General features: G+C 44.3%; 1 protein-coding gene across 2 annotated transcripts in view; it reads right to left on the bottom strand.

Annotated features, from left to right (window-relative positions):
- iars1 (isoleucyl-tRNA synthetase 1) overlaps positions 1-17,677 on the bottom strand; it is a 307,104-nt gene that overhangs the window by 69,115 nt on the left and 220,312 nt on the right. For both annotated transcript variants that reach the window (XM_060910911.1, XM_060910910.1), the window contains exon 27: positions 4,699-4,811. In XM_060910911.1, coding sequence (XP_060766894.1) covers positions 4,699-4,811 — 113 coding nt within the window. The remainder of the gene's footprint in view (positions 1-4,698; positions 4,812-17,677) is intronic.

Raw genomic sequence — 17,677 nt, 5'->3', positions numbered from 1 at the left:
GGATCTGTAAACACCGTAAACCCGGAAGAAGAAGCATTACGAATTACGAGAATTTCTGAAGCCTTATGCGCCTCGCCTCATCTATACGCTCTTGCCAGTATCTGTTGGCGTTGTCGGTGACAACAAGCCACAGCACCAAGACCAGCAACACTAACGACTCCATGTTTATTGTTTACTATCCGGGTCGTGAGACTACCGCTTAAAAGCTCACTGATGTCACTGTTTGCGCCGCCTAACGACATCACGTGACGTCCACCCACTTTCGCTAACTCCACCCAATGTGTCCACCCACTTCCAGCCAGCACGGTTCAGCGCGGTTGTAGTCGAAATGCAACTCCAACAGCCCCACTCAGCTCGACTCAGCACGGCACGGCTCAGCCCAACTCAGCCGCGTTGGTAGTGGAAAAGCAGCATTTTACACAGACAGACATCAATTCTGGTTCTGTTATTACCAATGGTTCCGGTTCACAGACCCCCATTCAAACTTTTTCTACAGAACGTGAGGCAGAAGAGTCGCGTCTTGAACAGACTGCGTACAAGGGGCTGTAGTGTGCTTGAACCGAAGCTTCAAAATTTCCAATTTTCCCCTTAATGTAGTCTGTCAGCTATAGTCTCCATGTTCCGTGGCCAAACTTTACTTCGTTAGTTTAGGACTGGAGTTAACAAGTGATCTATAACCCACAAACGATGTCCATAACTCCCTCAAATTGACAGACTTGCACCACATAATCTCAATTTTAAATAAACTACTTTGCAAATTTGCGTTCAAAGCGGTAATCAGTGACTCTTGAACAAATCATTCCCAATCAACCAACTCTTTTTAATTAATTAATCTGTCCGGTGAATACATCTAAAACTTCGTGGTTTAAGAATTCTAAAATAACATGATAAAACTGACCGTGTTCGAAATCGCTCACTCGTTCATTACTCCCTATATAGGGAATTACTATATAGAGGACTATACAGTGAGCTCATTGGTAAAATGAAAAAACGCTTTCGGACACTAGTCCTTCGCACCGTTATTTACGTCATTACTGTCGCACAGTTAAAACGTGCCAGATGGGTCGGCTGGTGGGTTTTCAAAATAATAAATACATGCGTGTATTTTTGTGATAAATTCATATTATACTGAGCGTATTTCTGACATTAATCAATACAAAGTGCCTGCATCTTTCAGTTCTTTTAAATCAAGCCTGAATACTTTTCTTCTTCGCCGCTGCCTTTTATTAAATCACATTTGAGACTTTTAATTTGATTTCTTTCAGCGCAACCACAATGCATGATGGGATACATTGCTTGGTTAGTGACCATCGGTTGTACACTACTTTTCGTGATGCATTGTGGGATACTTTGAGTGCACTATATTAGGATGCAATAATCCTCACTATCGTTTCAGACAGCACTATAAAATGGCGTCCTCGCTATATAGTGCCCTATATAGTGAGTAGCAAGCGATTATGGACACAGGGTGAGACTCAAAGCACCATGTGGTCTAACATTAAGTACAACTCATTTGAATTCACTTCCATTTTCTCTCAGAATAAAGACTACTGGCTTTCTTTCTGTGCTTTTTTTTTTTTAAATGGCAGTCTGTTAGGTGGCTAGTGAGATTGAAATGGCCAAACTGATAACACTGGGGAACACAAGTTTTGTTGAGTTAGGTCTGACAGCTGTTTTTAACTAATTTTTGGGTGCGGAATCCAAAACTGATCTCAGTTTTTCTCCATCACGTCAAGTTTTTGAACTACAGGATCCCCGTTTTCTTAAAAAAATATGAAAAATACTGTAACAGATATGTGCTGGTTTTATAAAAATTTACAAATATTGACATACAATGAAATATGAAGGAAACAGGCATGACTGCAATGTTTATTTAACACTATGTTTTTACAAAGGATATGGCTACTGTAATTATAATTGTGTGCAAGAAGAAGAAACCTTTATTTGTCACATGCACACTTCAAGCACAGTGAAATTCATCCTCTGCATTTAACCCATCTGAAGCAGTGAACACACGCGCGCGCGCACACACACCCAGAGCAGTGGGCAGCCACACTAGAGCGCCCGGGGAGCAGTCAGGGGTTCGGTACCTTGCTCAAGGGCAACTCAGCCCAAGGCCGCCCCACGTCAACCTAACTGCATATCTTTGGACTGTGGGGGAAACCGGAGCACCCGGACACGGGGAGAACGTGCAAACTCCGCACAGAAAGGCCCTTGCCGGCCGTTGGGCTCAAACCCAGAACCTTCTTGCTGTGAGGCGACCGTGCTAACCACTACACCACCGTGCCGCCTGTGCAAGTAGTTAAGGTAAAAATTTACGTCTATATCTCTTTCTGGAGTGTTCAACTTGAGGACTATCGTGTTTGATGCTCCAACAATAGTCAGCCATCATATGTACATCCCATCTACCCTGATAACGTTCTTCCATAACCTTCAAATAGTCTTACTACAGTGGAATTTTGCTTATCTGGAGGGTAAGCTGTGGAGAAAAAACTTGACATGCTAGGGGAAAAAAAAAAAAAAAAAAAAAAAAAAAAAACTGACTGCAATTTTGGAATCAGCATGCCATTTAGTTTTAATCAGCATAAAAATCTAACTCAACAGAACATTTTTTTCCAAATTGTTCCCCAGTGTAATAATACTCACATGTTGAAACATAAACGACATGATTGCCTAACTTAGTGACCTGAACATCATTACTGTTGGCCATGTTTGATTAAGGGAACTGAAAACCTAAAACCCTACCAATGAGCATGCCGATAGAAAGATCTATTGCGACAGCTGCAAATACACTGCCCGACTTAAAATGTTCTTACTTCTCATACATGGACGTTAATGTCATGTGGTGCAGCTGGGAGATGTATAGTTTCCTGGATGAAACTGAATCACTGAAATCAAATGTTCAATTCATTGAAATGGACAGTTGGAAAGAATCAGCTCGGTGAACTCAATCGAACTTCCCATTATTAGTTCAAACTGGAACTCAGGCTTGTAATACTTGAGTCCAGGACTCGGACTTGAGTCCGACTTGCACCCTAATTTTAAGGACACGTGACTCGACTTGGACTTGAGCGCTGATGACTCGGACTTGTCCATTAACTGCATTCGGACTCGTAAATTGGAGACGAGGACTCGGGGTGGGGTGGGGGGGGTGGTTCTTTATTTTTTGTAACATGCCATAATAATTTGGCATAAGATATTTATATCTGGCCGGCACGGTGGTGTAGTGGTTAGCGCTGTCGCCTCACAGCAACAAGGTCCTGGGTTCGAGCCCCGTGGCCGGCGAGGGCCTTTCTGTGTGGAGTTTGCATGTTCTCCCCGTGTCCGCGTGGGTTTCTTCCGGGTGCTCCGGTTTCCCCCACAGTCCAAAGACATGCAGGTTAGGTTAACTGGTGACTCTAAATTGACCGTAGGTGTGAATGTGAGTGTGAATGGTTGTCTGTGTCTATGTGTCAGCCCTGTGATGACCTGGCGACTTGTCCAGGGTGTACCCCGCCTTTCACCCGTAGTCAGCTGGGATAGGCTCCAGCTTGCCTGCGACCCTGTAGAACAGGATAAAGCGGCTAGAGATAATGAGATGAGAATGAGATATTTATATCTACATTCATTTTTATACTAATTTCGTGCAAGTGTCTCACACCTGCGCGCCTTGCATCAGATAGACTCTCGGGCGCGCTCCGGACAGCGCATATGCCAAGTGGACTCTCGCGTATGTGCCGTAAATGACTCGCACCTGCACAGGATTAAGATGCAATCAGCAAGCTGATATCAAAACTGTGAAAACGCACTTACTTTGCGAAGTATTGAGTTGCGTTGCTGACATTACCAAGCCTTATTTCCTTGTTTGGTTTCCTGGTTTCCTGTTTCTCGTCTTTGATTCTGCCGAATCTACGATAGCCTGTTTGTGCCTCGCTCGACCTATCGCCCGTTTCACCGTTTTAGGATTTTACCTGCCGTTCTGGACTGTTTACATGTCTTCACTTGTATTAATGAACACATCTTCTGCACTTACATCCGTCTCCCAACCATCTCTGACAGAATACTTCGCACTCCCTGATAAAGAGAACGCACATTCACCTGTTCATACAACATGTTCAGGAACAAACTAATGTTAATGGCACTAAAGCCTAGGTCACAACCGGACGTACGATTTTTTGGCTGTGCGATTTTTGGCATTTCCCCAAATCGCTGCGGTTTTTTTGTTCGTGGAGAAAGACGCATGTTTGCTGCAAGTTTGTCTTGCAACCTGAAAAAAAAACGTAAGCGCCCGTAGAGTTTGTTTGACATGACAAAGAACCTCTGCGGCCGGTCTGTGGCCAGTCTACGGCTCGAAAATCAGCACGTCACACACGCGCCCTCCATGCGTTTCACGCACGCCCTCCGTGCGTTTCTTGCGTTTTTTGCACATAGACTGGCCGTAGGAGCACGTACGGCCGGTTGTGACCGAGGCATAAAACAGCCACCGTCAAATGGCGCGGTTGGAGTCTTGTTCTCGGACTTGACTCGGAATTTTCTTGAACGACTTGGACTTGAACACTGGGGACTCGAGGTTTAGTGACTCAACTACAACGCAGCTGGAACTATAGCATTCAGGTAAAATTCCAATTTCAACTCACACTGAGTAAATTTGAGTTGAAAACAAGTTTTGCTTCAGTAGGATCCACTGCGTTGTTATAAGTCATAGAAACTGCACATTACCTGTCCATCTGAATGGGCTTCGTATTGTGTGGCGGTGTCCGATTTCTGATCGAAGGTGTACATCAGCCGCAAATCTTCCTCATGCAGCTCGTGTCCGTCCACTATGATAAAACCTGGGAGACAAGTAGAAACTTTGAGTTGTGTGAGATTATTGAAAAACATGTGGAAGTAATTTTGAAGTACAGTACTGTGCAAAAGTCTCAGGCACCCTGGTTATTTTTTTTTTCCATACACACTTTGTTATAGATTTCTATTTTATGACTTCTACATTATCGAGTCAGTACAAAAACATTTTAGAGTCCAAACATTCGTTTTCCAGCACAACATTAAATGTTACAGGAAAAAAAAAAAAGTTTGTATCTGAGCAGCACATTACATAAGAGAGCACATTTCAGATTAAAAAAGAAAAACATAATGAAGGCTGCTGGGTTTTGGTGCAAAATGAAGAAGCGAGTGTGACAGTCCAAGTGTCCAGAAGAACTGTGGCTGGTTCTGCAAGACGCTCAGTAAAACCTACAGCTCATTTCCTTATAGAACTGCACTCGTTGTACCTCAGACTAGAGGTCTGCGCGGGACAGAATTTTCAGTCCCGCTCCCGCATTGTGCAGTCCCGCTCCCGCCAAGAATTATGATTTTCAGTCCCGCTCCCGCTCGCGCCTGCCATATTTTGTCCCGCTCCCGCCCACAAATCCCGCATGATGCAGACGTTCGCGTTATTTCTCACGAAAGTTCTTGTCATTGGCTTGGGGAATTAAACATGCTGAGCTTAGCTGAGCTCTCCACTGACCGATCCTTCACCTAGCGCACGTAGCGAGGGTGCGCGTTGCCAGGCGGCATGCGCAGCTGAGGCTTTACAGAGATACCCAACACACCTACCAAAATCTACAGTGGATATTAAGAATATTGTACATTGCACATAGCTTATATGTCACTCCTCACATTTACATTCTAGGAAATACAAGTAGGCCTATAAGAAATTAATATAATTTAAAGACACAGCGTGATGGTGCCCCGCCCCCTACTTTGAGTGGATTTGAGCATAAATATCTACAGCTCACATTCAGGTGTGCGTTTCCCAAATCAGAAACGTACGCGAGATTAGACCACATCCGCAAATTTAGGCATCTTAAAATGTTTTTATTAATGCCAAATAAAATATCCAGCACAAATTATATATGATAGACATAAATTAATAAATTATAAATTTTATTTTAAACACGTTTTTAGTTAGCGGGACTGCAGCTCATCACCTCTCCCGCCCGCTCCCGCATTGTGCACTCCCCCTCCCGCCCGCAATGAGCTTTCAAAATTTGTCCCGCGCCGCACTGCTTTGCGTCGGGTCCCGCGGGAGTCCCGCGGGAGTGCAGGGCTCTACCTCAGACTACTATATATTTTAAAGCAAAGGGTCGTCTCACACCAAATATTGACTTTGTTTCATTTATTATGACTTACAGTATATTTTTTAAATGTTGAATCATTCCATTTCATTATTTTTAAGCCATTTATGGTTTACAGCATTTCTTTACATGGGCCTAACACAGTACTATAGGTCATTTGGGGGTAAAAAGTACTATACGTTTAGGTAAAAGGTCACCAAACCAAAAATGTCTATATTAAAAAAAAAAAAAAAACAACTCAAAAATATAAATCTAAAGAATTTATCATCATATATTATACAGTAGTTATCAATTTTTATATTTCATCTGTTACACCTCCTAATATTTTCTTTTGAATAAGCCACGAAACACACCGTCTTCCATCTCCAACTGAACTTTAATGGAACAGAAAACTCAAGCGTTTTCATTTGATCTTAAAAAAAAAAGCTTGAAGCTACACAATAAGTCAGTATTTCATTCTCTCGCTTGTCGTTCTTCAGATCTGTGCTCTTATCCTACTATGACCTGTTCGTGTCACATTTCATAGCCTCGTCCCACGTTGAGCCTGATTAAAGCGTCGATGTACTATAAAAGAGGTGTGAAAGTGCTTTTGAAGCGGGCGTGTTTAAACACTGCAATCAGATCCTTGCGCTAATCACACATCTCTACGCTCAGTTTTGCTCTTCTTTGCTCTTTCGAGCTGACGCTTGGAGTCAAAAGAAGCAGAACGGCAGGTAACACACGGCTTATTAAAAACTACCGCCCACTCTAGATAGGGATTTTGACAGCTTGAAGCTTGAAGCCCAGAAAACAGCTTCCTACTTGAAATAGTGAAATCACAAACTGATGCAATTCCCATCTGACCCTGGAGTACAAAGCTCCCTCTCAGGCAAAATCGTTAAAATGCGAGGATGCAAGTCAAAAGGCCGAAGGAAAGGTTGCTGCTTTACTATTACGATTATGAAATACTTCTCTGTACCTGTCAGTCCCAGTAAAGGACGTTTGGACTCCCTGCTTACGGCTAGTCATGAGTGCCACATGCAAGTGCCAAAATCTAATAGGTAGCAGTCGCCCAACAATGAAACTATGAGGGCTGAGAAATGCTTTTTTATTCTATCCACATTCACTGGATATGAGCAATCGTGCGCTCTGATTGGCTACTCTACTACTAGGCTATCAGCTCATATACTGTGAGCAGAGAAAAACAAAATGGCGGCGCGCATCATGTCAGATCTATCACTTTATCAAGTATTTAAAAGAAACAGAAATAGTGAAGCCCTGTGATGAACTGGCGACTTGTCCAGGGTGTACCCCGCCTTTCACCCGTAGTCAGCTGGGATAGGCTCCAGCTTGCCTGCGACCCTGTAGGACAGGATAAAGCGGCTAGAGATAATGAGATGAGATGAGAAATAGCGAAAAGAATATAGTCCCCCTCCCCGCCACAGCATATAATTTACATTACACTCTATCCACATTCACTGGATGAGCAATCGCATGCTCTGATTGGTTACTCTACTACTAGGCTATCAGCTCATATACCGTGAGTAGAGAAAAACAAAATGGCGGCGCGAGTTGCTGAACCAACCGAGGATGAAATAAAAACTCTACTCGAAAACCAAACCCCAAAACATTTTCAAGTATTTAAAAGAAACAGAAATAGCTAAAAGAATTATAGTTTGTCAGCCTGGCAAGCAAGACTAAATGTGAATATTTAGTCTGGCCTCGATCCGTAGACATTTCCAACGGGGGTAGGAGGAACAATCCGCTGTCTTTCAAACTGTCTCTGTGCGTATAGGCCAACGCTCTGACCAATCAGCGCAACAGTGACTGTGACGTAGTCAGAGCGACAGAAAGCAGTGGGGGAGACCTTGAAATTAAATAATTTTTCAAAATGCGTATTAATTAATAAACAGGTTCTAGATATTAAGAAGTTTGGAGATAATGACCACAAGTTTGGAGTCTGTACCACATACACTCATTTTTTTTTCAAGTGTTTTTCAAGGGTTTGCTTAAACTGTTTTTGAGAGTTTTTATTTAGTGGTGTTTGGTGAAATAATTTCCCTTAAATTTAAAATAACGGGAAAATAAGAAACAACCAAAAAGTAAATGTTTCAAAGCTGTTTATTAATTCTTCGTACTGCACAAACTAGCCCCATCCTTTTGGCTACGAGCGGAGCCAGCTGGTAGATCAGACTTTTGCCATAGCCGGTCGGCAAAACAGCGAAAACGTCCTTCTTGAAAAGGAATGAGCGGAGAGCCTCTTCCTGCTCATGTTTCAACGAAAACTCCAAGTCTAATTCTTCTAAAACTGATTCCAAAGCGGAGTCAAACGCACGCTGTTCACTAGCCGTAGCCATCTTCCCTGTTGCGCTTTCTCCAGCGTCGCGCAGCTTTGTCGTCACTCCTGCAAAAGCCCGCCCAAAGAATCCAAACAAAAACCTTGCGTTGTGATTGGCGGGCACGATTTGATGCCCGGGGTGTTTTTGTTTATATGGTGCGAGGCTAGACCCATTCGCTAGGCAAAAATATTTTTGGCCGCTAGGCGGGTGGGTCTAGTTTACTAGGCTAATAGTTTGTTTGTTTTTTTCTCCCCTCTCCTAAATATCTCCTGTTCTACACTCCAGCCCAGTCGGTGGCAGTAATGCACCTTTAAGTTGGTTTGCAAACCGCCAAAAAACCCTAAAGAAAATAGTGGCGCGTGTTGGTGAACCAACTGAGGATGAAATAAAGCCTCTACTCGAAAACAAAACTCCAAAAAATACAAAAAAGCAACAAAATATAGAATAAAAGGATTTGATGCTAAGAACATATCTTTATTTTTCAAGAATTATTATTATAGCGTTTTTCACAAATATCCGTCATTTCGCCAGTTTGTTTACATTCTAAGCGGAAACGCTACGCTCCTCGTCGGCTATCAGCTCACGCACGACTCGATTTTGTGGAATAACTGTTAAACGTCACGTTTCGTGCTCTACTTGTTTTCCTCCGAATATCAAAAAATGGTAAACAGAAAGGTTGGAACTATTTCATTCAAACTAAACTTGCATCGCTGTTGTATCCTCTGGTGTAATTTGTGCATTGACGATATGTTTCTACTTTTACTTTCTCCTCCATAAACATTTTGATGCAAGTAAATAATCCACCTTGTTCACGTTTCGTCACAGCTACAGTATATTTCACGTGCTCCTTCTCAAAAACTGATGATGATGTGTAACAAATGTGTCGGAGGAACAAACCTAGGGAGTACTTCACTTGGTGTATTCCCCTGACATGAGCGTCACGGATGGCTGCATGGATCTACAGTCTGCGCTAGAAAGAAATCAGCCCCAGCCTCTCTTCTTGATATCATACTCTGAAAACTCTAGGATTTATTTATTTAAACCTGGGCCCTATTTTCCCCTCTCTTTCAGTCCAAATATTTACTATGGACAAAGCCAATTGAAATTGATCCAGTATTGATGTACAACACTATAACTAGTTACACACAAGGTAGTTTGACGGGGCAAACATCTGCGTCAAAGTACGGAGGACGGAGTCCACCAGGGGGCGAGGTATCGTTTTCGGTCGGGTTTCTTTGTTTTTTGTTAACGATATTATGGGAAAACAACTGGATCAATCTTCATGAAACTTTCAGGATAGATGGGCATTGGTCTCAAATAGAACCTCCAACATTTTGAGGGTCGTCCGGGCAAGGTCGCCAAAAAGTTAAAAATCGGTTTTGTTGTGGCCACTACATCATCATGCTGTAAGAATGTAAGAGTGTAACAATCGCGCACTGTGCATGCACATACACATGTTCCGATTAAAATGGCCGGTGAGTGTATACAATTTGGTTCACCATTCGAAATAAATGAACTAGACCAGGGCTTTTCAAAGTGTGGGGCGTGCCTCCCCTAGGGGGCACCAGAGTTCTTTGGGGGGGGGGGGACGCAACGTGAGGAAAAATAAACCAGAATAAGTTACTGTTGCGGACATTTAGCGAACTTCAGCTAGCCTTTGCCAGAGACAAAATGGATCGATTTTTAGTACCTAAAGCTACAGTGAGTGAGGAGACAGAGTCTGGGCCAAGCAAAAAAAGAAGGAAGTATGACCACGATTATTTAAAGTTTGGATTTTCATGGACTGGATCTGAAGATGCTCCACTGCCACAGTGTGTTGTCTGCCAAGAGGTGCTAGCTAACGATGCTATGAGATGTTTAAAATGTGTAAAACAAGATGTTTTAAAAAAGCACAGATGTTTAAAATGTGTAAAAGAAAAAAATACAAATGTGTACAACAACCATTTTTTTTAAATACAAATGGCGCATTAAGTATAGCAACAACAAAAATTGTAAGGGGGGGGGGGGGGGGGGGGGGCGCTGTTGTTTATTTGCTCTCTGAGGGGGGGCTGACGCTCCCACACTTTGAAAACCCCTGGACTAGACTAAAGAAATCGCTTTCAAACATGTTTATGCTTATTACAGAGGGAAAGTGCGTTCCACTGAGCTCTAGCGCCGGGCCATTTCCGGGAAATAAGAGTCTGGGTCATGGCAACAGCGTGTGTGTCAGCCTCGGTTCGGAGGTTTCAGTTTCGAAAACTAAGAGTAGAATAATATAAAGTACAGATACTTGGTATATTTTACTTCTGTGATTTTTAAATTTTTCATTTTTGGATTACACTTCATTTTTTTGTGGCTACTGCCTCATAGAGTAAATATATATATGCTATATTTACTGTATAGACATGGGATCAGAAAACAATTTTATTTATAAGCAGTAGCCACATGGACCCATAGGGTACCTATTTTTTTCGCGATATCTTCCTTCATATTCATCATAAGTGCTACCGGGCGAGGTTTGTTTTGCCTGGCAACACTTGTTACTTATGTTTTTATTATTATGACTGCGAGCTGGCCTAGTGGTTAGCGTGTCCGCCTCTTGACTGGGAGATTGCGAGTTCTGTTTGCGGTCGGGTCAGACCAAAGACCACCATAAAAATGGTACCTACTGCCATTTGGTATTGCAGCACGCTACAATACAGATGTGAGTAGGGAGTCACACTCTTGTGGTTACCAGAGGACTAGACCCCCACTATAACCCTAGCTATATAATAGGTGAGAGGCCGAGGGCTATAGAAACGGAGATCGCCGCCGCACCCATACGCCTCAAAGAGCTGGTTAGTCCTGGGACAGGAGACTGCCTGGGAAGACCAGATCCTGGCACGGGAAGGACCTTTTTAATAACTGTCTAACAACATGGCAAGGACCCCTACAGAGATGCACCAGAGTCTGTTTAGGGGTGTTCACACGGCAACTTTTACTCCGGTGTAGCACCGGGGCTGCCCCGGTAGAGCGTTCACATGGTACAAAGTTATAGCGGTGTAGCCCCTGAAAGCTGCTTAAACCGGTGCAAATCTAACCCTGCTCGGGAGGTGGTTTAAGAAATTTACTCCGGAGTAAATGCTAGTTTGCGGGGCAGCACCGATATAAAATGGGACGTCTGAACGCTACAGGGGTAGACTCGCTATGCGTGAGGAGAGTTGATTACATACGGGCATTGCATAATTTGCATCCTGGTATTTTGCGCTTCCAAAATGGCGAATATCAACAACAACAGAACTGCGTGTCTTCCAGTGTTGCCAGATTGGGCGGTTTTAAGTGCATTTTGGCGGATTTGAACATATTTTGGGCTGGAAAATGTCAGCAGTATCTGGCAACACTGGTGTCTTCATCCACGTTGTTTTCCTGGCGCTTGGTGATGCCATGACAACCGGGAAAAGGAAGTACATTTTCACGCATGCGCATATTTCATTTCTGCATTATTACTATTGTATAGCACGGTCGCAAAAACTGCCGTGTGAACGCAAGTGGGGCTGCACCGGTGCTAACACGCTTCTCTCTAGTAAGCAGGTTTGTGACGTGTGAACGCTCCACAAAATTTACACCGGTGTAAGATATATCGCAACAAAATACATCGGTGCAGCATCGATGCAAATATGTGCCGTGTGAACACCCCTTTTATCTCATTAACTGTTTAAAAAAAAAAAAGTGCCCCATTCACTGCCTGGAGTCGATTATCACACGGGCTGCTTTCTGATGTTTACAAAAGGGATCTTTTCCATGTTGCCAGGCACTCGTTCATTTTGTCATAATCGGCGAAATATTCAGGCAATACTTTGGAAAGAGACTTCTTCACGATTTCTGTGTGATTTCTTCTTTTGTAGACATCAGAAAGCAGCCCCCGTGTGATAATGACTACAGGCACTGAATGGGGCGCTGCGTCGTTGACTAGAAGAAGAGAAAGGTAAAACGAGGTGTGTAGAAAGTCATTTTCTACAGTTTCTCTACAGTTAATGAGGTAAAGAGACACTGGTGTATCTCTGTAGGAATCCTTTCCATGGTGTCAGATACTTATAACATTAGGAGACTGTCAGTGGTTTACTTTGATGTGGATGATTTACCTGAAGAATTAGTGGGTAGCTGTTTTGTGGTTACTAGTTAGTGTTCTAACTCGATATTGAACCGATTTCGATTGTTTTTGCCCCTCGTAAATATTTGGAACCAACGAGATGGGAAAATGGGGCCCATGTTTAAATAATAAAAAAAAAAAATCCCTGAGTTTAACACCTAATAAACAAAAGTAGATGCCAAAAACTCCATCCATGCCTATTTATTTTTGGAAGGGGAAGAAAAAAAAAAAAAAAGTGCCAATCCTTTAGCTTTGAACTGGGGCTCCAAGACAAAATGTTACTTACAAGTAAAAAAAAAAACAACTTCTCGCTACACGTTTAGCATTGTGCATAATACATGCCAAAGTAGTCATACACTCGCCTGAAAAAATACTGTTAAACAGTGTGGGAAGTAAAGCCGGACCGGTGGACATTTACCGGTTATTTTCGTATTTGCCCGTCTGTATTTCAAAAGCATCGGACTGGATGGGCGATTAAAAAAATTATAACGTGTCCGTCTGTATTTCAGAAGCATTGGACTGGATGACCCATGAAAAACTGTAAAGATATGGGTCTAATCTACTTTTAATCTTCTTCCAAATGTTACACTGGGCAAATACATTATGTCGTAACACGGCCTGTGAAACGGGGGCCTCCGGGGGCCCGACTTTAAAAATTCATAACTCGACCAACGATGGTCTTAGCCACGCCAAATTTTACAGGCACCTCCCTCTCCCCGAGCCTTTTTGAACCAACCCAGGCCCGGCCCGGTACGATACGACCCTGCATCAGAGCCCCCGAGAAACTTTAACACGAGCCCTGGCTTGAGCTGCTCGTGTGCGTAGGGCTTTAAAAATTCTTAACTCGGCCTCCAAAGGTCCTAGCCCCGCCAAAATTTACAGGCACCTCCTTCTCACCGAGTGGCACACTAAGGCTACGTTCACACTGCAGGCTGAAGTGACTCAAATCCGATCTTTTCGCCCATATGTGACCTGTATCCGATCTTTCATTGACAATATGAACGACACAGATCCGATTTTTTCAAATCCGACCCAGGCCGTTTGGATATGTGGTCCTAATTCCGATTCCTATCCGCTCATTTCATATGCGACTTCAGTCTGAACCGCCAGGTCACATTCATCCGACTTACACGTCATCAACAAGCCACAAACGTCACTATTCTGCGCTGAAGTAGGCGGTGGGTCTCTCAAAAAAAGTTACAACAACATGACGCATAATCACGGGCGCAGATAGAGGGGGGGACTCGTCCCACCCAGATTTAAATTCACCTCGTTCGGTCCCCCCCACTTATAGGGAGGAAAAAACGTCTATGCTGTCTTTCTTTGCATAAGGCAAACCTCACGGAAAAATCAAAAGACTAATTACCATTCGGTTTATTGAGGTGCACGGCAGTGTATACAGTTGCAACAACTCACATAAAACAGAGACTGATATTCGGTTGGTTGAACTGCGCAGACTGCACAGGTTGCGAGCTCGAGCTTGGTTGCTATGGTTACTAACAAGTTTGACAGGCATATCAGGGTTGGGGTTGGTTTGCTGGCAGCTTTGTCCCCCCCCCCAGTTTTTTGTCCCCCCCCAGTTCAAAAAACGTATCTGCGCCCCTGCGCATGACATCAATGCGAGGGACGCTTCGGGCTGTGAAGGTTCTGAATCTTCTCAATGGAAGGACGCAGAGGTTAGGGAGCTGATTTCCATTTGGGGGGATGCAGCTATTCAAGCTAGATTGGATGAGTCATACCGCAACCGGGCGGTTTTACTTCCGTAAACACTGGCCATGCTCACTGCGTGTGACGTCGTCGTATCCTGCAATGCGCATGCGGAACACTTTTAGGTCGCTTTTCGTTCATACTGAGGATCACATACAAGTCGCATATATTTGTTAATGTGAACGACCTCACAAAAAAATCGGATTTCACAAAAAAATCGGAATTGAGCAGTAAGCCTTGCAGTGTGAACGTAGCGTTAATAAGACAATAATAATACATTCAGTATTCACTGTTTTTTTTTTTTTTTTTGTGCATGATGCAGTTTTAGGGTTGACCGTATCTGATTGATCCAGTCAGCTGATTAAGAATTCAGTTTACATGAAACTTTGCAGTACAGTATGATGCCAAGTGCCAAACTGCCAATCAATGGTTATTATGTGCATTTTTTATTCATAATAAGAATGACAGTCATCGTCATATGCTTTGTAGGATGTAGATTTATATTTTCATAGGTTTTTATTTTCGAAGTTCTAGTCCAGCAGATTTTTAGTCTGAATGCCAAATGATATTTCCGTGTCTAGTTTTGAGTCATTTTAAAAGTCAGTTTGTTACAAAGTTACCTGGAATCTCGTCTTCAAAATTTTAACTCTATGATGTAAGAATAGTTTTGTTAATTACCAAATTTCTTATCGACTTATTATAAACATCATATAAAAAAATAGTCATTAATGACATAATGTCTCATGAGTGTTATTATAGTACCTGTATATGAGCACCAGTAAGTTGTAACCAACTGGAACATCCTTGGCCCCGATACGTTTTTCTAGACATGAAATTGACCTGTGTGCGCTACTGTTTTCTTGGGTAGAACTTTAAGCATGGTTTTCTTGAATCTTCTGACATTTTCTTGTAAATTAGATTCAATTTATAGTGTAATTAGCAACTAACGTCTAGTATAATTTGGCTTCTATTTCCTTCACTCCAGACCGCCAGGGCGGTGCTGAAAGCACTAGTGGAAGGATCTTTGCATCCGCGCGTTTCGAGAATCGCATACAAAAGTTGTCATCTCATGACGTATGACGTGCCTGCCTATATAAGGCAACATCCCACGTCATTTGGCCTCTTCTTTTTTCTCGCGTTGGAATCGCATCTTTTCTATTGGAATTGTGTTAACTGTGGGAATACCTGCGACAATCTACAGTGCAGCTCATGACTGAAGAGGACTTCAGTGGGACTCGACACCACGCGAGCTGTTTGGTCGCTAAGGTAACTTGTTTTATGCATCGATAATCACTGAATCTTGGCTGCCAAGTTTTCAGGGGCGGCTATTATATCGGTCTTGTCACAAACTACTCGGTTGCCGGCAGGTTTGTCAGTGTTGAGTGAGTTAGCAAATTGGTTGCCAATAACGTTAACGTGTACTTACAACTTTACGTTAGCATCGGTTTTCTGGTTGCTAGTAAATCGTTGTCTGTAGCGGTAAAATTGAGCTTACGAACTCGCTAGCCTTGGTTGCCAGGCTAGCAAGCAGCGCTACACCTTGCTTCTTTTCTAAAAAAAAAAAAAAATCGTGGGTGAGTAGACACTGAGATGGATTCAGTGAGGTGTTCCACTTGCCCCAATCTAATGGAGGTGTTGGATGCACATGATCGCTGCGCGGAGTGCCTTGGCATGCAACATCTAAGGGAGGCAATGTCTGATCCATGCCCTTCCTGTGCGTTAATGCCGCTTGCTGTTAGACAGGTGCGGTTGGCTGGTGTGGAACGTGCGTCTAACAGTTTTCTGCTCTCGGATTCTCAGACACAGTGTAAGCGTAAGCTTTCACCACCAGTGCATGCAAAACAGCGCAAAAAATCTAAGTCTTCTGAGTTAGAGCGTAAAGTGGAACTGCTCTCATCTACAGTGGAGCGTCTGCTGCCTCTGCTTGCAAGGCCCCCCCCTACAACAGGGGCACAGGTAGGTACTGTAGAGGGACAGCCTGCACCGCCTGCCTCCTTGTCACCCGTTGCCTCATGTTCTCAGCCACCTGACCAAGAGGAAGTGATGTCTGTGGCTGCCTCAGACACCTTTTTCAGTCAGCCTTCTTCCTCGGTGCAGCCACCAAGCGAAGTCCTGCCAGGTGTTGAGCCCCATGATTCGGGCAGTGATGTTACCTCTGGGCGATCTGGGGAGTCTGCCTCAGTGGTGGGTTCGGTGAAGGCCACACTGAAGGCTTTGCTTGCACGTTTGCAGTTGGACACCCCAGCGCCTCCTACCGGATCTGAGAACATGTTCCTGTGCCGTGTTCAGCGTGCCTCTCTGGTAATTCCACAGTGCTGTGACTTTACTTCTGTGGTGGCCTCTGCCCTGGAGGCTGCTACGAAACCTGCCCGTCCAGACCAGATGTCTCGCATGCTTGCGGCGATGCAGGACCCCGGTGCTGTTGGCTTGGGTAGCATGCCAGTAGTCGAATCAAGCATTGCTTCGCTCATTGTGTCTCCCGATGAAGCATTTCGGGAGCAGGTGCGTTGCCCTAACACTGAGTGCCGCTGCACAGACGAGCTACTTTCTCATGCTTACAACTCTACTGCCTTTCTTGGCAGGGTGTCTAACTCGCTGGCACACATGCTTGTTATGCTGCACTCGACACTCAACACATCATCGGCAGACCCACTGGCGGCTGACGTACTGGAACTTGCACTGCAGGCTATGGGTGTCATTGCCAACCAGTGTGGCACTGCCTTGGGCACCTTGCTGCAAGCCCGTCGACAAGTGTGGCTGGCTCAATCGCCTCTGCCAGAAGTATGCAGGAACAACCTGAGGCACCTCCCACTGGCACCTGGACAGGTCTTTGGGCCAGCAGCACAAGAGGCCCTTGACAGACGTGTGTCTGTTACAGAGTCTCGCTCCCGTCATGTGGGCGTAGCACCCACCTTCAGAGCTCCGCCAAACCCTTCTGCCTCACGCTTTAGGCATGTGGCCCCTAGAGCTGCACAAAGGTTTTCCCATCGACCCCAGCAGCAGGCCCCCAATCCCCCACCTCCCTCGGCCAGGCAGGGTGGCACTCAGCCACACGTGAGTTTTCGCCCTTTTCGACAGACGGGTCCTCCCCGCCGTCGTCGCTCCCCCATCCCTTCCGAAAAACGTAGACAGGACCACTGACAGGTCAGGGACAGTGGCAGGAGTTTTTACAGGCAGCCAACTAGCACGTTGGCGCGAAATAACCACCAACCAATGGCTACTCACCACCCTTTCAGAAGGGTACCGCCTGCAATTCCGTCGCCGGCCACCAATGCATTCGGGTGTGAGGCAGGCAGTTATAACCAATCCAAGACAGGCGGAGAGAAAGCCTTGTCGAGAGAAGTTCAGTTGTTGCTACAAAAAGGAGCCATAGAGATGGTCGACCCCACTGTTCACCCAGGGGGTTTCTTTTCAGTTTATTTTCTCGTTCCAAAGAAAGACGGCGGGTT

This window comes from Neoarius graeffei, chromosome 26 (genome assembly GCF_027579695.1).
Source record: "Neoarius graeffei isolate fNeoGra1 chromosome 26, fNeoGra1.pri, whole genome shotgun sequence".
In the NCBI taxonomy this organism is placed as follows: domain Eukaryota; kingdom Metazoa; phylum Chordata; class Actinopteri; order Siluriformes; family Ariidae; genus Neoarius; species Neoarius graeffei.
The sequence above is the reverse complement of the archived record's forward strand: the minus strand, read 5'-3'. Positions and strand labels throughout refer to the sequence as shown.